The sequence below is a fragment of the Phascolarctos cinereus genome, unplaced genomic scaffold, assembly GCF_003287225.1.
Source record: "Phascolarctos cinereus isolate Bilbo 61053 unplaced genomic scaffold, phaCin_HiC Scaffold_4;HRSCAF=312, whole genome shotgun sequence".
NCBI classification, from domain to species: domain Eukaryota; kingdom Metazoa; phylum Chordata; class Mammalia; order Diprotodontia; family Phascolarctidae; genus Phascolarctos; species Phascolarctos cinereus.
Window position 1 is genome coordinate 129,497,393 of NW_027555847.1, and position 27,134 is coordinate 129,524,526.

General features: G+C 40.1%; 2 protein-coding genes across 3 annotated transcripts in view; one reads left to right on the top strand and one right to left on the bottom strand.

The window, feature by feature from the left end:
- Positions 1–17,583, bottom strand: part of TMEM204 (transmembrane protein 204) — a 53,645-nt gene extending 36,062 nt beyond the window's left edge. The window contains exons 1-2 of one of the 2 annotated variants that reach the window (XM_021006626.2): positions 17,314–17,572; positions 7,730–8,378 (exon numbers count right to left, since the gene is read on the bottom strand). In XM_021006626.2, coding sequence (XP_020862285.1) covers positions 7,730–8,009 — 280 coding nt within the window. In that variant the 5' untranslated portion in view covers positions 8,010–8,378; positions 17,314–17,572. Of the gene's footprint in view, positions 1–7,729; positions 8,379–17,313 lie in introns of both variants that reach the window. The other variant, XM_021006627.2, reaches the window with a different exon arrangement.
- Positions 1–27,134, top strand: part of IFT140 (intraflagellar transport 140) — a 186,434-nt gene that overhangs the window by 142,443 nt on the left and 16,857 nt on the right. The window contains 1 exon segment of the mRNA XM_021006622.2: positions 23,579–23,756. Coding sequence (XP_020862281.1) covers positions 23,579–23,756 — 178 coding nt within the window.

Below are 27,134 nucleotides of genomic sequence, written 5' to 3' on the forward strand. Positions count from 1 at the left end.
AGGAGGCGGATTTTCATTGATTGAAAAAAAATAAAATTTCACTACAATTATTTTAAAAATACTTTGTAAAATGTTGGAGAAGAAGTGGGAAAATCGGAACACTAATGCATTGTTGGTGGAGTTGTGAAATGATCCAACCATTTTGGAGAGCAATTTGGAACTATGCCCAAAGGGCTATAAAAATGTGCATACCCCTTGACCCAGCAATAGCCCTTCTAGGGCTGTATCCCAAAGAGATCATAGAAATGTACAAAAATGTACACATGTACCAAAATATTTATAGCAGCTCTTTTTGTGATGGCAAAGAATTGGAAATTGAGGGGATGCCCATCAATTGGGGAATGGCTGAACAAGTTGTGGTATATGAATATAATGGAATGCTATTGTGCTATGAGAAATGATGAGCAGGCAGACTTCAGAAAAACCTGGAAAGACTTGTATGGTCTGATGCTGAATGAAGTGAGCAGAACCAAGAGAACCTTGTACACAGTAACAGCCGCGTTGTGCAGTGACTAACTTTGATAGATTTAGCCCTTCTCAGCAATGCAAGCATCTAAGACATCTCCAAAAGTCTCATGATGGAAAATGCAATCCACATCCAAAGAAAGAACTATGGAGTTTGAATGCAGATCAAAGTATATTATTTGCTTTTTTTCACTTCTGTTTTGTTTCCTCTTTCTGGTAGCTCCTCCTATTGGTTCTAATTCTTCCTTACATCATGACTAATATGAAAATATGTTTAATAGGAATGTATATGTATAGCCTGTATCAGATTGCATGCTGTCTTGGAGAGGGAGGTGGGGAGGGAGGGGGAGAAAAGTTTAAAAGTCAAAAGCTTATGGAAATGGAAAAAAAAAAACTCTGCAAACTGGAAAAAGAAAAAGTAGTACCTGTAAGGAGCACTGAGTCCCTCTGGTGGACTGAAAAAGACACAGGCAGAGAAAAAGGAAAGCCAAGGGGGAAAAAAAGAGAGAAGGTAAATAGAAACAGAATGGAGAAAGCACAAAGAAAATAGAGGGCAAACACTAATTGAAGGTTCATATGGTAGAGAGTAAAATACCACCAACATTTTTTGGTAGTAGTCTTAGGAGGTGATTGGAAATAGCAAAGCTTCCAAAATTCTTTTATTAGAAAATTGCTAGAATGGATACAAAATAGCAGCATTCTGACTGTACCTTCCTAGTTAAAAAACAAAAATTCTAAACCACAAATGTGCTATACATCTTCATTATGGAGCTGCTGGATGTAGCACTTTTGCAGTCAAATGCTAAGTGATATGAAGATGCCGTGGAAGCTCCAAGAAGGCTGGGATATCTGGGGATCAGAGGTCGTTGAGGAAGGCTTGGATCTGTGTGAGCTGGACCTTACAGAAGGTAGAGAACTGGATGAGTTTTGAGGGAGGAGAGAGCTTTTCATACTGAGGCAGCAGCTTGTGCAAAGCACATACAAAATAAGTAACTTACTTCTGTGATTAATAAATGTTCCACTGTGTGGGAAAATGAGACTGTTCTGACTAGAGTAGAAGACGTGAGTTGGGAAAATCAAGTTCCATAGGTAGAGCAGGACCAGTTAGGGAAGCCAAGCCTCCCTAAAACAGTTTAAAATAAAGAACAAGCCTGGGAAGAGTTGGAAATCAACACGAGTTGTGCTTTAGTGGAGGGAGCAGTCAGTATAGCTCTGAGTTTTTGTTTTGCCTTTTGAATGATGTGAAAGGGAACTACAACTATAGTTCTCAAGCTGAAACTGTGCCACAGATGATATTTGTGAAATGGCAAATGTACTGATAAAATATTCTTTTTATATTCTTATGAGAATCTTCATACTATACTAATAATGGGTTGTATATTATTTGCAAAGTGATAGTAAGTAACTGGTTTATCTTATAGACCAATGCTGATGTACTGGCTTTAAAAAATAGAATATATCTATTCTCTCTCTCTATTCTATATTCTAGGAAAGTTAAATGTAAATCATTTTTACTTTATTTTTATTGATGCCTTTAATTTTTATATTACATTCCTTTCCAAATTTATCTTTTCCCCTCCTTCCTCTACCGATGTCATCCCTTGTAATAAAGATTGAAAAAAGAAAGATAAAAAAAGTAACTCGGCAAGACAAGCCAACACAACAGTTGTGTCTGAAACTATATCAGAATTCCACGTCCAGAGCCCCTCCCCCTGGGATGAAGGGAAGGAGGTGCATTTTCTTAACTTTTCTCTGGGGCAGAATGTGGCCATTATAGCTACACAGCATTCTGTATACACCATATTTTATATGGAACAGGGAAGATCTCAAATTAAAAGAATTTTATGGTGAATCTTTTAATAAAGTAATTAACCTCTAATTTATCAACTTTGTAACTCTGCTTTGTCACATTCATTACATATAGCACTTTAAAGGTTATAGAATAATTTCCTTACAACTAAGTATTGCTAGTATTATCCAAATTTTACAAATGTAGAAATTGAGGTTTTAGTTAGGTTAAGTGACTTCCTGTGGTCTCTGAGAAGACCCAAACCCAGATATGCTGGGTTTAGTTCTTAGTTCAGTTTGGTTGGCGGCCAAAACCAGCCAATGTCTTACTCTTTCATGAATCTGCATCATATTCCATTGTGTCTTCTTCCCACAAATTAGTGCCACCTACTTCATTCTTAAATTGTTTTTAGTTACAGTAACAACTAGCCAGTGAACGATTCCACTAAGTAAGCCAATTTGGAGATACAACTAAAATCTGACCAATTTGTATAGTATTTGCTCAGCTTCCGTCTTGCTTTTCCTATTCCATAACCTACAGGGTCATAAATTTCGTGCTGAAAGGTTCTGTAGAGATCATCTGTGCTGCCCCATCATTTTACAGGTGAGAAAGCTGAGGGCCCAGAAAAGTTAAACAATGTGCCCAAAGTCACATGGTAAGTAGAGATGTCAGAATTTTTGAACTAAGGTCTTTTGGCTCTAGATCTGACATTCTTTCTACTATGCCACACAGCTTCCTTTCCTTAGATTTGATTACTGGATTAAATCCAGTATTTTGACATTCTCTTTTTTTTCTTCTCTCCCATCTCTGTTAATGTGGGCTAGATATGCTGAGATTCCTGTGTGCTGTATTTCTAGCTATAAGATTGTCCATTTAGTAGTCAGGATCAAATAGCTAGAAATATATTAACTTTTTTACATCCTAGTAGTTTCTGTCTCTGACCTCAGCAGAACTCTGCCTCCTGTGTTCTTGTCCTCTATCTGGAAAAGATCAGTGTGGTAGCCTTGAATCAGTATGATAAAATTAAAAGGAATTTTAGAGGTCTTCTAGCCTCTACTAAAAAAAGTACAGTGATAGGAACTCACTACTTCACAAAGCAAACTCTTCTAGTTTCAAACAGCTCTACTTGTTTTCAGATTCTCTTTGTATTGATATGACTGCATGCCTGTGACACGGGTCTCAGGACCAGTGGAGGCATGCAGAGTAAATCTCCTGCTCCTTCTATTCCGCTCAATTCAGCAAGCATTTAGGTGCCTCTTCCTTGCCAGGCAATAAGCTTACATTCTCTGGGGGGAAATAACAGGTGCACAGAGAAATAAACACAAATATGTGAAAAACACTGTAAAGTCTTTCCAGGACGGGGTGGGGAGAGGGTAGATCAGAAATGCTAACCAGCAGAGGATTCAAGGGAGGACCTCGTGGAGGAGCTGGCACAAGCTGAGACTTGCAAGGAGCTAGGATTCCAAGAGATGGAGATGAAGAGGTAGAACATCACAGGCACGGGAGGCAGCCTTTGCAAAGGGTTGGAGGCAAGAGATGGACTATACTTTATGGGCCTCACCAGTGGGGCCAGATTGGCGAGAACATAGAGTGGGTAGGGGGACAATAGGAAATAAGTCTGGAGCTAGCTTATAACAGGCCTTAAATGCCAAACATAGGAATTTGTATTCCATTCTCAAAGCAATAGGAAGCAGCTGAGGCTTTTTGAGCAGAGGAGTGATATGGTCAGAACTGTGCTGGAAAACATCAATCTGGCAACTGTGTGCAGTGTGGAGATTTGAGGTAGGGAGACCTTGGAAGAGCATTACAATAATTCAGGTGAGGAGTAGCCAGGACCTGAATTAGGATGGTTTCAGTCTGAGTGGAAAGAAGGCAACAGATGCAAGAGATGTTGTAGAGAGGTAGAATTAATAAGAGTTGGCAAATGATTGGTTGGGGAAAGGGAGAGGGAATATTTGAAAATGATTCCAAGGTTATGAACCAGGGAACTGGGAAGATGGTAGTGCCTTCAAAAGAAAAAGGGAAAGGGGCAACTAGGTGGTGCAGTGGATAGAGCTCTGGCTTTGGAGTCAGGGGGACCTGAGTTCAAATCTGGCCTCAGACACATAACACTAGCTGTGTGACCTTGGGCAAGTCACTTAACCCCATTGCCTAGCAAAATAAAAAAAAAATGAAAAAAAGGGGGAAGTTGGAAAAAGGATCTAGTTTAGGGGGAAAATAATGAGTTCTCTTTCTCTTTATTGATTTGAGATGCCGATTGAACATCCAAGTGGAGATATCCAGCAGGAATTGATGATGTAATACTGGAGAATAAGAGAGAGAGAAGCCTTTCACATAGCCTATATATCTATTAAAATTATTATGTCCTATATGACATAGTTTTGTTTCCTCCCAACCATCTTGTTTGTTTTCCTTTGAATATCTTTGCAAAGCCTGATACAGCATATACTGCCTGTGTGACTTTGAACAAATCACTTAACTCTTCTGGGCTTCAGTGTTCTCATCTATAAAGTAATGGAACAGAGCTAGATATATCTAGCCTCTACGGTCTCTCTGATCCCGTGAACTTCCAGCTCTTAAATGTCCCTCTTAAAATGGGGTACCCAGAGGGGAGCACAACTCCAGATGAGCAGAGCAGAACTATTATTTCCCTTGTTCCAAACATTATGCTTATGTTAATTAAGCCTAATGTAACATTGTTTTTCATTTGTGTGATGTTGTTATATTGGGGGGGGTGCAATAATCATTGAACATTATTGACTCGTGTTTATTAACTCATATTGAGCTTCCAGAAAACGTGAAGTACTTTTTTTCCCCATACATCCACTATCCTGTATTTTTACACTATAAAATGTCACCCTTTATGATTCTGCTCATCATTCCAACCTATTGAGATTTTTTTGGATCCCTAATTTTGTCATACAACATATAAGCTATCCTTCCCACCTATGGTCATGTGCAAATTTGCTAAGCATGATATCTAAGCCCTAGCCTAGGTCATCGAAAAGAACAAGGTCAAGTATAGATATCTCTGGGACTCCACTAGTCTCTTCCAATCAATCGGTTGATCACCTTTCTTAGAATCTAGCCATTTAGCCAGTTCTGAATCCACCTAACTATACTCTTCTTATGCACAAGGATATGATGAAAAACATCATCAAATGCCTTGCTGAAAGCTAGAGATTTTCTATTTATAAAATTCCTTTGATCTAATGGTCTAGTTATTCTAAAAGAAAAAAGAGGTGAAATTCTTCAGTGAGATGCAGTAGAAAGAATGCTGACCTTTGAGGCACAAAACAGAGTTTGGATCCTGGCTGGGACTAGTGAGTTGATCTCTCTGGATCCATTTTCATTATCTGTAACACGAGGGGTTGGACCAGATGATCTCTCATGTGTCTTCTATCTCTAGTTTTATGATTCTGTGATCTGGCAAGCTCTTAATGAGCCCGCACTGCCACTAAGTGATTGATTACCAGTTCACTTTCTGTGTGTTTACAAACCATACAGTTAATAAGCCATTCTAGTCATACTAAGCTGTATGGGAGATTAGTGTTGATTGATATTAATCATGTCAGAATTATCATGAATTTAATATGGCTCTCTCTATATGTGGGTTTATTGTACATTTTAGGGAGATAGCTTATGGTTATTTTTGCATTTGATAAACAAAATAAGATTCAAATCAGTCCCTGTTCCTAGACTGCTAAATCCCTAGAAACATGACTTTTTGCCAAAACTTAAAACCAACTGGAGTCTGTGATGTTCTTTAATGCTAATTTCTTATTATTGTTATAATTAGTTCAAACAAACAACAAGAATCTCAAGTTGCATGAAAGCCCCCTGTCTAACATGAACTTTCTAGAAGAAAGAATTATCTGCTAAATTATATACATTTTTAAAATTCAGCTTGTATTTGTGAATTTTATTCATCTGAAGTTAACCAGATTGAAATTTTCCTTGAAAACCTTATTTGGCAATTAATTCATTTAGCAAAAAATTATTGAACACTTATGTACACAGCATCATATATAGTCACTGCTTATATGGAGTTTGCCATCTAGTTGGGGAAAAAAGACATACATGAAAATTAAATAATACTAGAAAACATGTGGAACATCCTGCTTACATACTGTGGGGTTTTAAAGTGTGAGTAGATTTGTTTGATTTGTAGAAATAATTTCCTCTCTAGCTATACTGTCTTCAAAAGAATTTTCTATCTATAACTCCCTTGGGATGTCAGTGCAACCTAAATTAAACTAAACAAAAAATGGAAAACTGAACAGAATTATTTAAGGACTTTTTTGGAAAAAGGTCTAAAACATGTTATAAAAGTAATTACATGAGCTTTACATTTCCTTTTTAAAGTATATTTATAAACTGAATAGATGGAGAAAATCTTAAACTTAAAAATTTCATATGACATTTTAAAATTTGGATTTTTAAAGATGATCCCTGTGATAAGGATATTTAGCCAAACTTTTTCCAAATGAATCATACTCAACTGCATTTGTAAATCCCAAGGGTGACAGAATAGTAACTTTGGGAGAAAGACTTTTTAATAAAATTAAAATTGTGAGTAAGGTAACTAATAGACTTTTTGACTTATGTAGCCCCTCCTAGTATGTTCAAAATATTTTACAAATTTTTAAATCCAATTGATCTTCCTAAATTCTCAGAGTGGGAAAAAACATACAGAAAAGTAATTTGCCTAACAGCTCATAGCCAAGTATAATTATTTAGGAACAAAGCTAAGAGTTCTGCTGTCCTACCTTTGGACCAGTATTCTCTAATCTGTGTTGCCTCTCTATTAGTTATTTATATTATTCTGGTCCTCTTCTGCCACTTGACTCCAAAACTCAGTCCTTTCTGACTGTCTTTTCTGCCTCTTTATTTTGTGTCTCACATGTTCTGTAGAGACTCTGCAAAACTAGGAAAACAAATTATTAATTGAATATTTTTTGAAATATACTATTTTTATTTTTACTTGCGTATTATTAAAATATTGAAACTTTTGTTCAACTTCTGACCTTTTTAACAAAAAAAATTGATTCTGTCTGATTCTGTCATTAGGACATTTTATGTTTTTAACAACAAAACTAACACCACAGATCAGTAAAAGGAAAAAAACCCCCTAAATTCTTTATATCTTTTGTTTCTTTTTTATTCTTAAACCTTATTACTTGCATAAAATATCTTGGAGATGAAACGAGTGTAGGGTGGATTGGCCAGAAGGGTGGATATCTCTACTAATGGTTTTAATATTTGGGTGAGTTTCCTTCAAATGAGTGAAGTGCTTCCCCTTGCTGTGTATAGATGTGATCATCAGGCGCATTCCACGGTGGCTACTTTTACTCAGTTGCACTCCCTGATGGCCAGAGGCTGCATCAACAGCTGAGCATTTCACTTTTGCCACCTACCCATATACTGTTCTATTCCGTTAGGCAAAAAAACTGGAAAAGTGAACAGAAGACTTACATTTGACGGTACTTCGCGATTCCTGGAATCCTGCTGAGTCTGACCCCCAGCTTAGGGCTTCACACTCACGATCTTCCCCTTGCCCATTTCGGGTTCCACTGCCTGCCCCTGCTTTGCCCTTATCTGCCAGCCAGCATATCTTCCACAGTCCCACACTTCGCTTGCGCCCATCTTCCAGGGTCTGGTACACCCAGTTGGGAGTGAAGGCTGCTGCATTATTGAGAATTAGTGAGACTAGGGCCACTAATACAGCTGTGGCCACCAGTTTCTGGACAGTCATATCTGACTGTCAATTACTGTCAGTCTATTTGCAGAAGATCCAAGGGCTCGGCCAGCTATGGCACATTGAAAAAGAACTGGAGATGAAAGAGCCACCAGATAGTGTTAGGGGTGGCTAGAGAACATCACCGTTCATCCTCAAAGTCAGCTTCCAAGTCAACTCCAGCCAGGCAAATTAGCACGTTCTGAGGTAGATGGGAATATTCCATAGAAGAAGTCTAAGGTGTAGGACTGTCCTGGTGACACAGCCTTATCCTCCCGCCTGCACTTTGAGTAGTGCCAGTCCTGTGCTGAACCAGGCTGCAGAAAGGCCCATCCCTTGAAGACCAATGTGCCCCCACAATGGATCCAGAATCTTGAGCTTATGGTCCTGGGGGGAAAGAGTATCAAATATGTGTTAGCCAAATGTCTCGGTCTTCTGCAATGCAGCAAATACAGGAAACAGAGGATCTCTTCAGAGGCAAAGGAGCAGACTGGAAACCCCTTTTCCAATACTACACGACCCGATCCACTTTAACCCAGTAAATAAAACTGGTAGTAGTTAACACACACGCCCCAGAGCAGGAGTGTAATGAAGCAAGGACATGGGCTTTGAGTGGCTAAAGCTCTCCCTGCCCGGGCTTCTTGCCCAGTGTCCCAGCAGCCAGGGGCAGATACTGAAAAGTAGAGATTCGGCTGCAGGGAAGTGTGCATATGGTCTTTTCCCCCTGTCTTTCAGCGAAAAGGAAATGGTTGTTTTTGCGGCTGTTTTTGGTGAGCTAGAGGGCGTAGCCAATCGCAACAAACAGAGGCACTGCCACAGCAGCCAGACACTAACAGGATGTGTTTCCTGAAAGGAAAAGACTGGGGAGACTTCTAAAGTCTTACTCCCAAACCCACCTCCTTTCACTGCTCCCTCTCCACACCTTCCTTTCCAAAAAGGAAAGGCCGGGGATGTTGTGGAACAAAACAGCCTGATTCATTTTCTCTTGAAACCTATCAATCCAGTCCCCAGTTACTGGATTGATACCAAAGACGTGTGTTAGCACTTCTTCAGTCAGCAATGAGACTTCCAGAGACTTAAGCGTAGCAAATGACATCTTAAGAAAGCTGGAGGATCGCTGCAGGCCCAGTACCCTATTTGCCATCTGTTCCAGCTTTATTATGCATCCCTCTAGCACACAGACTGTCACTGCTATGGAGCACGCTAATGCTTACTGTGGTGCATAAGTATCGTCACCCTTGCCAAAACTATATCCTTGCCAAGGGGAAATGACTATGTATGTCATTTTCATCCCAAGTCCTATACTTCCTGAAAGCAGGTGTACAAAACGTTATGCTGTGAATAAGATAACTTTTGGAGGCTGCTCTAGTAGCTTTACAAGACTGAACCATCCTCATTCCTGGTTATCTTACTCTGTGGACCACTTACCCACGTGGCCACAAGTTAAATGATGTAGAGTTGAGTGCTGAATGAAAAACAATGAATGCATGGGTGAGTGGATAGAGATAAATGAATCTTATTAATGGTTCTTGGAACAATAATTATATAGGCCCAAAGTATAGCACGGAAAATAGTACAAGTATAGTAGTGACGATGATGATAACAAAAATAATCCTTCAAATCATATATGACAATAACAAAAGTGGTAATTGCTTATTTAATGTAGCATTTTCTACTTTTTGAAGTACTTTACTTAGAAGGTGTCCACCAAAACTCCTAATGCTACAGAACCAGATCTAAATGTAATTTGGAAACGTTTAACAAACTAAATAAAAACAATACAATACAATATAGATAATGTGAATTTATAGGTTATTATGTGAATATAGAGCTGCAGGGATATGTTTCTATTTGAGTTTGACACCCCTGCTTTAACATTGTCTATTTGGTCCTTCCAACAATCTTGTTTGGCAGCTGAAAAACTAAATCACAGAGAAAAGTCAATTGATTTGCCCAGTGTCACGTTCCTCATTTGTGACGGTACTAGGACAGAACCTGCATCTCACAATTGCTCTTCCCAGTTCCAGTTCTCTTTCCATTAGTCTGCATTTCCTATCAAAGCATAAGTTCTGGTGACACCATGACCCTGATCATAAGAAATAGCATTAGCAGAGATTTATAAGCCTTACATATAACTAGTTCTGGGTCACCTTACATTGATGATAGAAATGATAATAGGACAGAGTCCACCTCCCAGACTCAAATAAGAATTAAATGGAATCGTTCCTTCTATCCACAAAATTTTAAATGTATTTCACAGACTCAGAGTCTCATTGCAGATCAAATCAACAGTAATAAACATGTGTTTGATTGAAGTGAAAATTTTAAAAGCATATTTCAGGTGTACAGCATCTCAGAATTAATTACAAGGGACCTCAGACCTCATCTTATGTTTGAATAGGAATTTCTTTTATAACATCTCCAGCAAGTGGTCTTCTGACTTTTGCTAGTGATGGGAAACTTACCATCTCCTGATGCAGCCCATTTTTTCCTTGGATGATTCTAATCATTAGGCAGTCTTTTCCTATTATTGAGTTGAAACCTACCTTTCTGTGGCTCCTATCTAGTGATCCTGGTTCTGACCTCTGGGGCAAATAAAATAAGCCTAATCCTTTTTCCTCATGACTGTCCTTCTATACACACACACACACACACACGTGTATATGTATGTGTGTACATATACCCATACCCATACAGCCCTAATTTCTCTGCTGAGACCTAGGCCTATTTGACCTTTCATACCCCTCCTCTCCATTTACACCCTATCCACCATGATAATTTATGTCCTCATTACCTCTCTACTGGACTATTGAAGTAGCCTTATAGTTGACCTTCTTACCAACCTACCTCAAGTCCCTCCCCCCTCCAATCCATTGTCTTTCCAGCTCCAGACTGGTTTTCCTAAAGCATAGGGCTGATCATATCACCTTCTTACTCAGTGAACTCCAATGGCTCCGTACTGACTTTAGGATAAAATTAAAATGCCTGCCTGGCTTTTAAAACCCTTCACAACCTGGCCCCAACCCACTTTTCCAGCCTCATTATACATAGTCTACTCAAACTGTTTGTCATTCCATCTCTCCCCTCTGAACTTTGCTCTGGCTGCCTCCTAGGCCTGAAATATACTCTTCTCTTCATCTTTCTCTCTTAGAGTCCTTTCTTTCCTTTAAGAACCAACTGAAGGGGGCAGCCAGGTGGCACAGTGGATAGAGCATCGGTCCTGGAGTCAGGAGGACCTGTGTTCAAATCTAGCCTCAGACACATGACACTAGTTGTTTGACTCTGGGCAAGTCACTTAACCCCATTTGCCTCATCAAAAGAAGAAGAAGAAGAAGAAGAAGAAGAATCAATTCAGGGGCTACCTTTTACATGGAGACCTTCCTGATTCCCTCCCTGATCCCGACTACTTTGTTTTCATTTACATATGTGTGTGTATATGTATATATAAACTTACACATACTTGTATATTTACATATTTTATCTCCCATTTGAATGTAAGTTCTTTGAGGACAGAATCTGTTTTGCTTTTGTATATGTATCTCTAATCCTCAGCAGAGTGATTGGGCATATAATAAGCACCTAGTTAATGCTTATTTATTGATTGATTTAACCCAAGTGTAAGACTTCACCTTTATCTGCATTTGATTTAATTTTTCAAAATTCAGCCTAATGTTCTAATCTGTTGAGATCTTTTTGGGTCTTGATTCTGTCACCCAGAATTCTGTAAACACATAATTCTGCATCAGCTATCCCTCCAAGCATTGTCATCTACAAATTTGATGTGCCATCTATGCCTTCATCTACGTGACTGATAAACATATTGAACAGAAAGGCAGAGCACATCACTGGGGCCATTAGAGGCCCACTCCCCTAGGTGACATCCCTCTATCAATCAATAATTCTTTGGGTCTAGCTTTTGAATCAGTTCTAAATCAACCCCACTGTACCACCTAGTCTATAGTTCTCTATCTTTTCCTGAGAAACTTTGTGAAATGTCTAGATGACTTCCAGATGCACTGTATCTATTAGAGTAGCTCTCTCATTTGCCAATATGGTAACAAGCCACATGTAAAAAGAGTAGAGCAACATTATCAAGCATTTGTAACACACTTTTGTCAATTTGATGAAATCTATACTATGCAGTAATTTTTATAGTACCAATATCTGCTTCTATACATCATTGTCAGACAACTTAGCAGATAGGCAAGTTTATCAAGTTCCAAGTTATTAACCTGAAGTGTCCACCACTCTTATCCCCTACTTTGCAGTAACTATGTCAAGAAGTCTTCAAACACTGTTGGTTCAGAGATTTTAATTTAGAATTAGATTTTCCTACCATTGCTGAGGCAGAAAATGACTCTTTGGGTATGACTAATTTCCAAGGGAAACAAACACTCACAAGTTTGAAAAATAAGAGTAAATATTCTGAATTTCCCTGGGAAGTAGCAGCACCTGCAGTTGTGCCATTCCATCATTTTTCCATTCCTTACGGTTTTTTAAGAATGGTGGCAATGAAGAAGGGGTGGGGCTGCTGATGTCTGTGCCTGTGGGGCCCAGCCCAAGATTCATCTGTTTAGACTAAGTAATTATTCTAACCCTGAAACAGATGAGATTGTTAGGAGACAAACATTTGCTCACCCTATTTTCCCTGGGGGCACTAAGTATTCCTGGAATGTTCTCTTTTAGCAGATGGTAAGCTTGCTTTACCTTGGCAGCTAAGATTTGTCTATCCCTCTAGAGTGAATTATTTGCTGGGGATAGGGGGAGTGGGAGAATTTTTTGGTGGGGGAGATGGTTTGAGGGAATGTGTGATGATAGGATGGTATGAATTCTTCTGGAATTGAATGAGAAAAGCTCTGGGCCTTAGACTTTCATAAATTAAAAAAAAAAACAGCATCTCTATTCACCCTAAATTCTACAAAAAAAAAATCACTTTGAGTTATAGGCATCCATCCTATCAGAATAGGAAGAAAGACCTAGAAAATGTAAAATTTAGTTAGTAGGTTCTAAGTCACAGAGAGTGATTATTGCTTTGAACTGAGCCTTCCCCTTTGGGAAATGAAAGTAATCAAATCAGATTCACTAAGCACACATATACCTGGAAACATCTCCACAATAAACTGCTAAGAGCATCTCAAGAACTATATGTCGTCTACTTCCAGGTGAATAGTATGAGATCCACCTTCATGCTCTTCCTCAGTGGCTCCTATCTCAAGTGTAGCTAGAATCTATCGATGCATCAGACATCAGTTAACATATTGCACTTAAGATATATAAAGAAGGACATCACTTTGTAAGGAAAAGATTTGTTCAATGAGAACTGTTAATAGTTCTTTGATACTTTTCCTTGTCTATGGGTTAAGCCCCTTTGGAGGCATAAATAAATTAGAATTTTTAATAGAAATTCATGAACTAAAGGACTAGCACAAGACTTAGCTCTAAGAATACATGTTCCTTTCTTATGAGAAGAGGACAAATTGCTTTTCGTTTTTGAGCAGTTGAACCTGAAGACAAAAACAGATCTGACTTTTTAGCTAACCAGAGACCACTGGGTAGCGTTCCATCTATAGCACTTACAGTCAATATTAATAGCACAATTGGAACAGTCTTGATCATCCTGAGAATAGTTTTAAGGGAAAGAAGAATGAAAAGGTTTGGCAACAATTCATATGCAGTCTTACATTGAAGCAGTCAGTCCTCCAGTCACACTTTGCCTTGGGAGAGAGGGCCTCAGTGACTTACTAATGTATTCCACACAGGATCTATTCCTTTCTGAAATATCCACATCCATTTTAGGACCTTAGTCCTCTCCTGCCCCATCTGCTTTTTATTAGATTCCCTGTTCAGATTTGATGAAGTGCAGCTGTAAGGTTTTTTTTTTTTCCAAGTAAAAGCGCAGAGAACAGGAAATGCTCCACAGTTGGATGGAGACTGGGACTGCTAACTTCTCAGAGTGCAAAGCATTCTGGAATCTGCTACAAGCAAAAAGCTTGGAGTTTTCTGGTGTCTTATAATTCTTACAGATTTCTCTGGTAGTTTCTCTTGGTAGACGTAAGATCAGGACTGTTCTGTGGACGTGCCAGCATAAGAATCATGCTGTAGGATGTATGTACCATGCCAGGATTCAGCTCTTTTCCTTTTTCTTGCTTAGGTGCTTGTAGCAGATCTGAATTTCAATTGGCAAATTTTGAAAACGGGTGTTCATAATAAGCCCCCAACATATACTTAACTTGCCCCTTATTCCTTCAGCGCACCACAAGGGAAGAGATGAAGTGTGAATCAGTTTTAGCCTTATTCTGGAGAGTCTTTTACTAGTACATGAATTTCTTTGGGATTTTCTGAGTATCAGGGTTTCTCCAAAAAGCCTTCTCAGCATAGAGAAAGGTATTAAATGATTGGAGAGAAAGGCAGTGGTGATATAGTAAGCAGTGACTTTTGGGAATTCTACACATTTATGCATACAGTATTTCTAAAGTTTTGGTAATAAGAAATCCCTCCAAAAATAAGAGTGATCTCCCAAATCACTTCATGGAAATAGAGTTTGAATTAGTATTATAATAATCATAATAATGTGATGTTTTCTAGGAAATACAAATGGTTTCACTGTAAATTTGAAGCTTCTGGCTGCTTCCAGATTGGTTCATTTCTAGGAAATACAAATGGTTTCACTGTATATTTGAAGCTTCTGGCTGCTCCCAGATTGGTTCATTTCTGAGATACACTCTGAGAGGACTGATCTTCTAACTTTGAAGTTATTGGCAGACTGCTCTTTAGAGGAATTTTCAAACTTAACCATACATGAAACAAACTAAATGATAAAAAAAAACCCAAAGGGAAACCCTAAAAATATATAAACATGGTTTTGTAACTGATCAAATTATTCTGGAGAAATTCACCCAGCCACGTCTTATCAGAATCTCAAGCTGTCTTATAAATAGGGTTAAACTTAATGCAAAATGTTAGAAAAAGTGACACACTGCTCACTAGATTCTAGTATTTGGCAAATTTTGAAAAAGGGAAAAGGCCAAAAACCATAAAAGTTATTTCCCAAATGTAAGTGGAAAGAAGGCGTCCTCTTTTGGTGTATCTGTCACACTACCCAGAAGATTTTTGGTAAGCAAAAGAATTGAAAAGTCTCCCACAAATAATATCTTTCCAGTTGAAATCATCTAATGATGTTAATTGGATATGAAGACGTTTTATAAAGCTTCAATGAAGGCATGATTTAGAAAAGGATTATTCTAAATTACCAGACTTTCATAAATTGACTCAATATCCCATTGTTTGTTGATATTTCAGTAGAATGTCTCTGCTAGATATTTAACTCTGTAATAGAGGCAGAAAGCAAGCTTTGGTTTTCTATCCATTTTATAAAGATGGAAATTGAAATGCACAGAACTCCTTGCCCAGGGTAATCTACTTCCTCATTTTTTTTTCATTTTAGGCAACTGGGGCTAAGTGACTTGCCCAGGGTCACACAGCTAAGTAAGTGTTAAGTGTTTGGTCTGAGGCTGGATTTGAACTCAGGTCCTCCTGACTTCAGGGCCAGTGCTCTATTCACTGCACTACTTAGCTGCCCCAACTGCGCCACTTAGCTGCCCCTGCCCAGGGTAATCTAAAGAATAAGACGCATACAATTTTTAATACAAACCATCTTCCTTAAGAGTGTTATATCTTTAGGCTATTTTTAAATGCATGTAGTTTTTAAGCCAGCATGAGAGGTGGCCCCTGTACCAATTAAATCACTAGTCTTGTCCCACCCCCCCCACCCCCAAAAAAGAAATTCTGAACCATCTACCAACTCTCTATAGAGGAATTTGGCCAAAGTAGATAAAGTTCTGGATTTGAAATGTGAAAGACTTCATATATCACCTCTAATAATTACTAGATTTGTGACTACTGTCAAGTCATTTAATCTCTCTGAGTCTCAGTTTACTCCTCTGCAAAATGGGAATAATAATACCTGTAGTATGTACCTAATAATAGTAACAGCTGGCACTCATGGTGCTTTAAGTTTTACAACCACTTTACAAATGTCATCTCATTTGATCCTCACACCAATCCTGGGAAGTTGATATTATTATCCCCATTTTACAGAGGAGGAAACTGAGGCTGAGAGAGGTAAAGTGACTTACCCAGGGTCACACAGAGTATCTGAGGCTGGATTTGGACTCAGGTCTTCCTGACTTCAGGTCCAGTATTCTATGCACTGTTTCACTTAACGGCCTCTGGACTCAACAGAGATGTGGTAAAGATCTTCCTGTGAAAGTCAGTAATGATTGGGTATCTTTTGAATTCTCCAATTAAGATGCAAGGAATGGAATCAATCCAATAGATAAAAAAGATAATTATTCTAGGGTTAAGTTTCATTAGTATTTTTTTAAAAGCATTTAAGTGTGCCCAAACTTATCTCAGTGGCCTACAAAGTCAAATGAGAGTCTCCTTAGCATTTGTGAGAACACCCAAATGCCACCATTAAACCAAAACAAATAGATGAGAGAGGTTAAACCCACTTCTAAGTGATTTACATCGACACTGGTGTTGTTGATATTTCACTAGTACAGTCCTTACATATGCTAGGCATGGTTTCCTTATTATACTTATACTTTATAAATTCACTTAACTTCATAAATTAACTTCATTCACTTAGCTTCATAAATGCACTTAACTTTAGAAAAAAACTATAGGAAAAAAGCAATGCTGTGTTGTAGGGACATGAAATAATGAGTTATTTTTATTTGAAAATGGATCCTATTTCTTCTCAGCAGTAGAAACTTAGGATATATTTTTACTAACCAAAATGCTTCAGTCTCCCTGCTCTTTTGCACAATAAGCTATGATTCTCAGGAGACTTGAAATCATATATTGCAAGAAAGGTATAAGTTACAAATACAAACAATAAGAATTTGTATATTCTTCACACTAAAAAAGTGGGCAAAGTATTTACCATCCTGGCCACAGACATAATTTTTTCAGCATGCAAGAGAGTTGACTGAAGTCATCTCTTGATTTTTCCCATTTCCCAAAGCTATTTGGATAAACAGTAGATCCACTGTGTGTTGTATTAATGTGAGGCTCTGGGATTCCCATTCAGGACTGGGTCTTTCATTTATCCATGAACCCAAAAGATGAGAAAACAGAACCTGCCATATTCCTCCAGGGATAATCCTTTCCCTGTGTCCCACAGGGTCCCCAGGAGTCAAGATTTCTGGTAAACAAGGTTTCAGAATTCCTAATTGAAAATCTGGAAATAAGTAAGACCATCAGGAAAAGTGCCAGAAAATACCATTTAATGTAGCAAATCAGTTTTCAGGGAACTTACTTAAAGTATCTCCTTGCTCATTCAGGAACAATATGGCCCAAAGCATGGGTTTCCCCTGAGGCAGCTTCCCTTCCACCTTCCTGTTCCTCTCAGAGATAGAGTTCTTTGGGTCAAGAAAGGGTGGTTCCTCCCCCTGTTCGGCAGGCTTCCTGCCTCTGGAAACTCGTCTTTTCCTACCAGGTGGGAAGAGAGAATCAGATCCTCTTCTGCCTCCAAGATGTGCTGTATCAAAGTGGAAGGCTGACAGTTTTATCTGGGAGGAAGGGGCCTCTGAGCAGGAAGCAGAGTTATGGAATGCAAGGGGAGGGGCCTCCAAGTTTAGAAATCAACTCAAGGTCTCTTTCTTTGCTGAACTAATCCTGCTCACAGCCCCCACGACTCCAGAGCAGATTCCCCTTGGTTTTATTTGTAGAAAGATCTGTAAGGCTGATTTTAATCCAAGGGAAATAGCTAAAATGATATCTGTTTCTTTGTCACTGTTGATTTTGGGGGGATTATATTATTTGTTTAAAAGTATATTCTTCTGTCTTCTTGTACAAAATGACTAATATGGAAATGTTTTACATGATTATACATGTATAACCGATATCTGATTGCTTACCATCTCAAGAGGGAGGAGAGAAGGGAGGGATAGAATTTGGAACTCAAAACGTTAAAAAAATGTTTAAAATTGTTTTAACATGTAATTGGGGAAATATGTGTGTGTGTATATACATATATATATACATACATATGTTTAAAGTATACTCTTCTCCTGAAGCCCTAAGGGCTAGATCCAAAAATATAAAAATACAAAGCACATCAGTAAATTCCCAGACAAAGTTTTTGATAAAAAATCACCAGAAGTTTCCCTGCTGGCGAGCTGAAAAGACAAGTATCACAAGATCTTGGATGGGAGCTAGAAAGGATATTGGAAGCCATCTGATCCAGTTTTCTCATTTTACAGATAAGGACACTGAGGCTGACAGACAGTAGCTTCAGGGGGAGGCCAAGGAAGGCATGATGTAGAAAGTGGTGCTTGGGCTGACTTTCAAAGGGAGGGGGATTCTTTGAGGCAGAGATGAGATGGATTACATTCCAGGCAGGAGGGATAGCCGGTGCTAGGACGTGGGGAGGAAGACAGAATGCCATTACTGAGGACCAAAAGTGCCATTTGGCTGGATTGTAGAGTAAGGTAATAGATGATGAGACTAGAAAGATAGGCTGAGAGCAGGTGATGTGGTGAAGGGCTTTCAGCACCGAGCAGTGGAGTCTCTACTTTATCCGAGGGGCAAGAGGGAGCCACTGGGGCTTGTTGAGCAGTGGAGTGACACATCGGAGCTGCACTTGAGAAGAATCACTTTGGCTCCCGTGTGAAGGGTAAATGGGGGTAGTGGTAGATAAGGCAGGAAAGCTCATTTGGGGGCCATTGCATCAGTTAAAGTGAGAGGTGATGAGGGTTTGGACTTAAGTGATGGCTGTGTGAGTTAAGAGGAAGGTTCAGATGGGGGGAGAGATGTTCTGGAGGTGTAAGAAACAGTGGAGATAGAAAGAGGTTTTTTCATATACATATTTTTTTCTAAGTACATGTAAAGACAATTTTTAACATTGATTTTTTCTAAAATTTTGAATTCCAAATTTTCTCCTTCCCTCCCCCCTCCCTAAGAGAGTAAACAATGTGATATGGTTATATATGTGCAATCACGTAAAACATATTTCCATATTAGTCATGTTGTGAAAGAAGTAGCAGTTTGCAAAAAATGAAATTACAGATAAACAGTTGGTTTTTTTTAGACCCACAGCTTGTTGCTTAAGGACTACACAAAAAAAGGGGGGTTTTACTTAGCTCTGACATCTGAAGCAACGTGATGTGTAGTTATATTTACTTAGGACAAAGTTGCACGTGTTCAAGAAGTCAAACTGTGGAACCACCCCCTTGAAGTATTCCATATCAGTTTTTCTTGAGCTGTTTTGTCTGTGTGGCCAGTGACTCTGAGGAGCATGGGGACCTGTGAGCACTCTCCCCTTAATTTGTGCAGGGGTAGGGGCTGTACTAGTGTAGATTCCCTGTATATGCAGTAGGGAAAGAATTTCCCACCCATTGGGTTCCTCTTCTTTCCCCTTGGAAAATGGAGCCAGGCATATGTAATTGGGAAGTTTACCCACAAGCAGTTTGTGGACAGAGACAGACAGTTTGTTGCCATTTACTCTTTGAAAAACTGACCTCCAGCTGTGGATAGGCACAAATGCTCTGTTCGCTTGAGAGAATTCATCATTAGTTTTCTGGAAGCTGAAGTCTACTACCTTGCTTTGGGAAATGGGGTCAAGGATGGGGACCGTGTCATGTGATACCTGTGACTCAGCACCCCACGCATCAGAAACTGTGAGGATTGAAGGGTTAGGGCTTGCTATACAGTGACCATCCCAACTACAGTGAGGCAAGACTGATGCATTTTGGGAAAGTTGAAAAGAGATGATTCCTGATGACAGGAATAGCAAGCCTGTGTCCAAAGGAGTCTCATGCAGGAGGCACTACTGAGCAGGTGTGTCTGTGTCGGAGATGGAAAAATGGTGGCATGTCAAGTAAGGGAACAGAAAGATTAACCAGCCATAGGACTATGAAGGACTGAATCTCCAGACAGCGCTGCTGGGTGGTAGAAGTGGAACCAAGGGATCCAAAAGAGTTCTGTTCAGAGTTGAGAAGCCCCATGAAGCTACTGAGCCTGTGGGAGAGGCCAAGACCTAAAGCTTGGGTTGCGTACTATTCACCTCCTGACAGAGAAGTGATGCACTCAAAATGCACAAGGGAACAGATTTGGGGGCATGGAAAATGTGGGGATTTGTTTACCAAACTGTGTAGCTATGTATTTAGGGATTTAATTTTTCAAATTTTTTTCTCAATGCAGGTAAGAGTAATAGGAGGGTAATAGTTAATTAAAAAATTAAAATAAACTTTTTTAAAATGAAAAAAAAAACAAAGCTGGGACCTCACTAAGGCAGTGCTTTAAGTCAGTGTCTGTGTAAATCTGAGAGATTGAATTTAGAGGCCATCCTTTCTCCTACTTGGCATTCCAGCAGCGCCCCCAAAATGGAGGCCATGTGCTAAGCCTGACTCCCTAAAGGCCAGACACAGTTCTGTCCAGTCTAGACTATCTATGGGCATCTACTCCCAGGGATGGAGAAACTCAATGTACAAAATTGCACGGATAATCTGCCCAGTGACCAGACTGAAGTACAATGTCCTGAGCATGATGTGTAAGGAGAGCACTTACATAGCCAGACAGTGCCTGCTGGTGCACCCAGTAGAAGAGCCTATACAGATTTAAGGCATATGAGCTTAATGTATGTGTCCTCAGTATGTAACCTACATGTATAAAGTTTCCTGTTTGTATGACATAATCTGCCCCTGTTGTTCAGTGCCCTATACCACCTATACACCTCTAATGCATTTCACAAGGGATTGCAAATGTGCAGCTTGGTCTTATGGGGCTGGTCTGTGAACTCTCTTCGCAAGGGGAGATTTTCCATGCGTGTGTGGGATGAGGACTGAGTTTCCTGCTCAGCTCTTCTCACTCCTTAGGAAGCAAAGAGAAGCTCCTGATCATTCATAGGTATGGGAGAGGAGTTTTCTGTCAGTGCAGGCTGTCCCTCTCGGCTATTGAGAAAAATCTTTGGGCAGAGAGAGCTTCCCACTGGAGACAGAAGTGTGTGGAACTGGCTGCTCCTTGGCCACTAGCTGACTGATTGAAATAGAGGAGGCATTGGCTGGGTTTTTCAGTGGTATTCCAAGCTTCCTAGATGGAAAAGCACCAGGCCTGAACCCAGTGAGAGGACCAGTTGAAAGAGGCCTGTAGGAATCTGCCAGAGGTGGGCCAAATCTAACTGGAGAAGGGATCAGGGAAATACCCAGTAGAAGGCCCAGGCAGCTTAGGAGACCCAGAAGATCCCATCTTCAACTAAGTCTGATATACTGACGATAGAGAAGCAGGCTTAGCTACAGCAGACCCCAGAGAAGAATAGGCTGAATGAATACCACGGAGGAGAGGCAGATGACTGCCTAAGAGATACTACTTCTTCAGTGAGATGTTCACTCTTACTAAGCACTAGAATTTTGAACCTCAGTTGGGGAGAAAAGTTAACCAAAAAGCCTACTTCTTCTGCCTTTTTCCTTTAGTATTCATATCTATTCACAAGCCTGTCTTCTATTAAGGGTTTGTGAGTTCATTGTCTGTGGGAAGAGCAAGACCCTTAGAGGGACAGGAACCTAATTCAGGTTGCAAAGGGCTGAGGCATTATTGTGTTGGTAAGAAACCTCCAAAGATCAAAATTAATCCACATGGTCACTGACGTGTAGGTCAAGATATTCATCAGGTTCAGGGAATAAGAAAGAGCAAAGAATAAAGAAGGTAGAGAGAGAAGGGAAGAAAAATTGAAATATTTAGAATCATTGGCTTTCAGATTGGATCATAGTCCAATCCTCTTATTTTACAGATGAGGAAACTGATGCCTAAAGAAGTTATACTACTTGCCTTGGGGAAGGGGGGAGGAGAATATTTAGAACATCTAGAATTGACTCGTCCATTCCAGTGGTTTCAAATTCAAATGGAAATGGGAGCCACTAATCTGGACATAAGAATCCCTGCAGGCTGCACATTGATTGAGTTTTTAAATGTACTGTTATCCATGTTTTGGTGTATTTTAATGTATTTTGTCAAATATTTACTAATTACATTTTAATCAGGTTCAGGCTGCACTTGGTGCTGTCGTGGGCTGCAGAAGGCAGGCGTTTGACACCTCTGGTCTCGTCCAACTCCCTCATTTTACAAATAAGGAAACGGATGCCTAACAAAGTGATACTTCTTGCCTAAAATAACACTGGCAATAAGTAATAAAGCCAGGATTCAACTTCAGGTCTTTTGATTCCAAATCCAGTGCTTTCTCCGTTAGACCATGTTGATACGGCCAAGGTGACTTAAGAGAAAGAATAGCGGAGTCAGGATTTGAACCTTCCTTTTCTGGCTCCAGGTCCAGTGCTTTGGAATAAAGGAGTAATTAGCAGCAGTCCCATAATAACAACTGTTCTGTCCCAGATAGTACCTTTGGTTCATAAACTAGGGGAAGAGAAGGGAATAAGCATTTTTATAGTTCTTACTTTGTGCCGAGCACTGTGGTAAGCACTTCACAAGTATTATCTCATTTGATCCTTACAACAACCCTGAAAGGTAGGTACTGTTATCATCCCCATTTTGCAATTGAGGAAACTGAGACAAACAGAATTAAGTGACTTGCCCAGAGGCATACAGCTTATTAGTGTCTAAGGCCATATTTGAACTCAAGTCTTCCTGAATGCAGGCCCAGTGCTCCATCCACTGTGCCACCAGATGCCTCTAGGCCCCCATTCTGTACTATATTCTCTTTTATATCTGTCTCTGAAACAATCCTTAGAGGAGGAGCTATTGGAAAGGAAAATGTAGGTTAGGATACTTTCTGAAATCCAAATAGTTGGATATTTTCCTTCAGATTGAAGGCTTTATGTGAGAGTAACATTCTGTAATCCAAATGGAAGTTTAATTCCCCTCCCACTATGAGTCATTTAGAAGACCCTGAAGTGTCAGACGATAAATGAGTCTGTTGCTTAGTTGAGGAAACAGAGAGTTCTTTGACACAACTGTTTGTTATTTGTTATAGAGGAAGGGTATCAGACTGTCTTGGACTGGAGTACAGCTGGCCTTGTGAAGGTCAAAGCACAAAGATACATAATGGGCAGCCTTGTCCAAAGATAGCTTTGACTTTTTCTAGAATGTCCATCTTGAGTGGTGTAGAAAAGACACAGAAGGTAATTGGATAATTTCTGTTGTTATTTAGTTGTTTAAAGCCATGCCCAACTCTTTGTGACCCTTTTTGGGGTTTTCTTGGCAAAGATACTGGAGTGATTTGTCATTTCCTTCTCCAGATCATTTTACAGATGAGGAAACTGAGGCAATGAAGTTTAAGTGACTTGCCCAGGGTCACACAGCTAGTAAGTGACTGAAACTGGATTTGAACTCAGGTTTTCCTAACTCTAGGCTCAGCACTCTATCCACTGCCCCACCTAGCTGTCTCATTTAGATAATGTGATAGGTTTTTATTTGTGAGGGAATACAAAGAATGGAGTGAAAATGCCTGTTAATAATATTGATGTTGAGGTAGGTTCTACTTGGGGAATTTGATGGGGAGCTGGACCTTTTAGCCTTCTAGAGGATGAGCTCATTAAGTGTAACCTCCCCTATTTCCCTTTTTCCTGCAGCGAAGCCGTCTGGGAGAACATGGCGCGTATGTGTGTGAAAACGCAGCGGCTCGACGTGGCCAAGGTGTGCCTGGGGAACATGGGCCATGCCCGAGGAGCCAAAGCCCTACGAGAGGCAGAACAAGAACCGGAGCTGGAAGCAAGAGTGGCTGTCCTCGCGATTCAGCTGGGCATGCTGGTGAGGCTGCCCTGCCTCGGCATGGGGAGGAGCAGGCCGGCCTGACCTTCATGATCGGGGGAAGGCCGCCTGAGAAGGGGAACCATGACCTGTGTCTCTGCCCTGGGATTAATAATAGCAACAATGTCCAGCTTTTACGTGATGGATAGACTGTGCCCTCATCGGCCAAGTCCTCCCATTACGCTCCTCTAGACTTGGGGTCCTCCCCCCAGGAAGGGCAGGAAGTAAAAGGTGTTCAGAATAAAAACATCAGTCAGGTGTGGAACAGGCTGTTTTATTCCCACACAGAAAAGAAACACTACACAGTGAAGATGCAAAATGATTCCGGTTGGTTGAGAGGCTAATGTGCAAGCCTTGTTGGAATCTTTGCAACAGGGCTGCTCATTGGATACTCTGCATTTCATCTCCACTGAGAACAGCCTGGTGAACACCAAGGGGCTTCTTTTCTTTCTGGGAGCTTCTCTTTCTGGGGGTGGCTGTTTGCCATTACTGCCACATGGCTGCTCTAGTTGTGGACCCTGGTGCTTAGGGGAAGATGCCGGCTAATTGCTACCAAAGGAAAGGAGACATACACAGAAGGCGGGTGCATTGTAGACACAAGCTTGTCTAGGAAGCCGTGAGCTCATGGAGAGGCATCCAACCTATCCCATGAGGGTTGTCCTTACACCTCAAAGCCAGCAGGGTGGGGAGGGAGAGCTCCTCTATTGGAGTCTTTTCTGTGCACAGTTCGTTTTTGCACCTTGCAGCCAATTAAAAAGCTTTTCATCTAGACAAAATAAACCAACAGGAAACAATTAAAGGAAGGGTTCTTTCATCACCCGTGTCACCCAGCCTCACACGGTTAAGGACCGAGACAGCATTGGCCAGTCTCCTATTGCATGGAGATAGCACTTTAAGATTTTCAAAGCATTTTACATAGGTCATCTCATCTGATCCTTACAATAACCCTATGAGGTACCCATTGAACAGAGGAGGAAACTGGGGCTAACAGAAATTAAATGATTTGTCCAGGTTAACATGGATAGTCAGTGTCTGAGATGAGATTCAAACTCAGAGCTTCCTGACTACAAGTCCAGCACCCTATACACTTACCATGTCACCAAGCTGCCAGGAGCCAAGACCACACTAGAACTGAGCCTCTATGTCAAGCATAGACATTTGATTCTGCCTAAATGAATCAACTTTAGGAACAGCAAGGTACAATTAAATTTCAACCTTTCTTCCTCATTAACTAATCCCGATACGTTTTTCTATAACTGGCTCTGCCGAGGAGAAATAGAAGTCTACCACACTAACTGGAGCCTCTTCTAAACAGAGACAAAAGAACTTATAAGTTGTTTTTAATTTTTTCTCCCTCACCTTTTTTTTTTTAAGCAGTTAGGGTTAAGTGATTTGCCCAGGGTCACACAGCTACGTAAGTGTCAAGTGTTTGGTCTGAGGTCAGATTTGAACTCAGGTCCTCCTTACTTCAGGGCTGGTGCTCTATCCACTGTGCCACCTAGCTTCCCCTCTCCTTCATCTTCTTCCCCCCACTGGAAAAAAAAAAGATAAAGGAAAACATAACTCTCATAACAAATTATTCCTAGTCAAGCAAAACAAATTTCTGCATTGTCCATATTTCAAAAATATATGTTATTTTACATCTTGAGCCTATCTCCTCTATGAGTAGGGGATATGGTGCATTATAGGTCCTCAGGAGTCTAGTTTGGTCATTGCATTGATCAGAATACAAGGTGAGATCAGGAAGAAGTCTTTTAATGTTATTTATCTTTACAGCGTTGTTGTTTTAAAAACATTTCTCCTGATTTTCATCACTTTTCTCTGCATCAGTTCATACAATCCTAGGTGTTTCTGAAACCATATCTTTCATCATTTATTAGGGTACGATAGAATTCCATTATATTCACATACCATAATTTGTTCAATCATTCCCCAGTTGATAGGCATCACTTTATTTTCCACAAGAACTTCTAGGTTTATAATATCTTGAACTGAGCTTTTCAATAGGAAACCACATATGAGGACCTGACTTAGAGGCTAAAAGAATCTTTATGGGGCAGCTAGGTGGCACAGTGGATAGAGCACCAGCCCTGGAGTTGACCTGAGTTCAAATCCAGTCTCAGACTAGACACTTGATACATATTAGCTGTGTGACCCTGGGCAAGTCATTTAACCCCAGTTGCCTCACCAAAATGAATGAATGAATGAATGAATGAATCTTCATCAGGTTTCTCAGTGGGCTTTCTATGACTCTGGCATATTGAATTATTTTGGCAAATCACTGAATGTCTCCATGCTTGGAACACTAATAGGTCTTATAAAGATTCAACTTATGTGGAGCTTAGGTTACCAAAAGAAGGTTGTTGCTGTGGTAGAACTATAGTCTTCATCAGAGTTTGATGGCTTTTGCTTCCTTCTGTATTACTGAGGGACTGCAAGTAAATTGGTCCCAAGACCTTTATGGTAGCTAGAAGGCACAGTAGAAAGGTCTGGATCTGGCAGTAGAGAAACCTGAGTTCAAATCCAGCCGCAGACACTTACTAGCTGTGTGACCCTGGGCAAGTCACTTGACTTCTGACACCTCAGTTTCCTCATCTATAAAATAGGGATAATAATAGCACTTACCTCTCAGGGTTGTTTTGAGGATAAAATGAGATATTTGTAAAGTACTTTGTGAACCCTAAAGTACTATATAAACAGCACTATTGTTATTAGGTGGGTCACAAGAGTCTACTTCCTCAAAATATGTATGTAGGTTAAAAAACTGTCAATTCAATAAACATATTAAGGTACAATGCTTGTTATTAGGTCATATAAAGATGGAAAAACAACAATCTTTATCCTCAAGGAACAAACAGTCCAATAGGTACAAGGACATGCTCAAAGAAATAAGATACCCATTAGAATGTGATTGGAGCAAAGAAAAAGACAAGGTTCTCCAGGCAGACTTAGGAAAGAGAGAAGACTTTCATTTAGAGGGATCAGGAAAACTTCATGGAAAAGATGGCATTTGATCAGAGCCTTAACGTTAGAGAACGGCGTCGGCAGATCCGGGGGTGAGGAGAGAACGTATTTCAGACGTGAAGGATGATGGCATGTGCTAGACAACCATTCCGAACTAGGCTCGGCACAGGCGCATCCCCTGCCGTTTGGTTTGATGTTGGAACAGCCTGAGAGATTCTGTAGACCTCTGGGTTGGTTGGTGTCCTTTGTTCTCAGAGGACCAAAACGACAGTCACTGTGCTGGAGTCAGGTTACAGTGTGTCCGACTGGCTGGTCAGACCAGTACGAGCTCAGGACGCTCTACCACAGGTCAGGCACACATAGTCTGTGAACATCTGGGGTGGATTCTCTAAATTTGCGTGTCTCGTGTTTCTT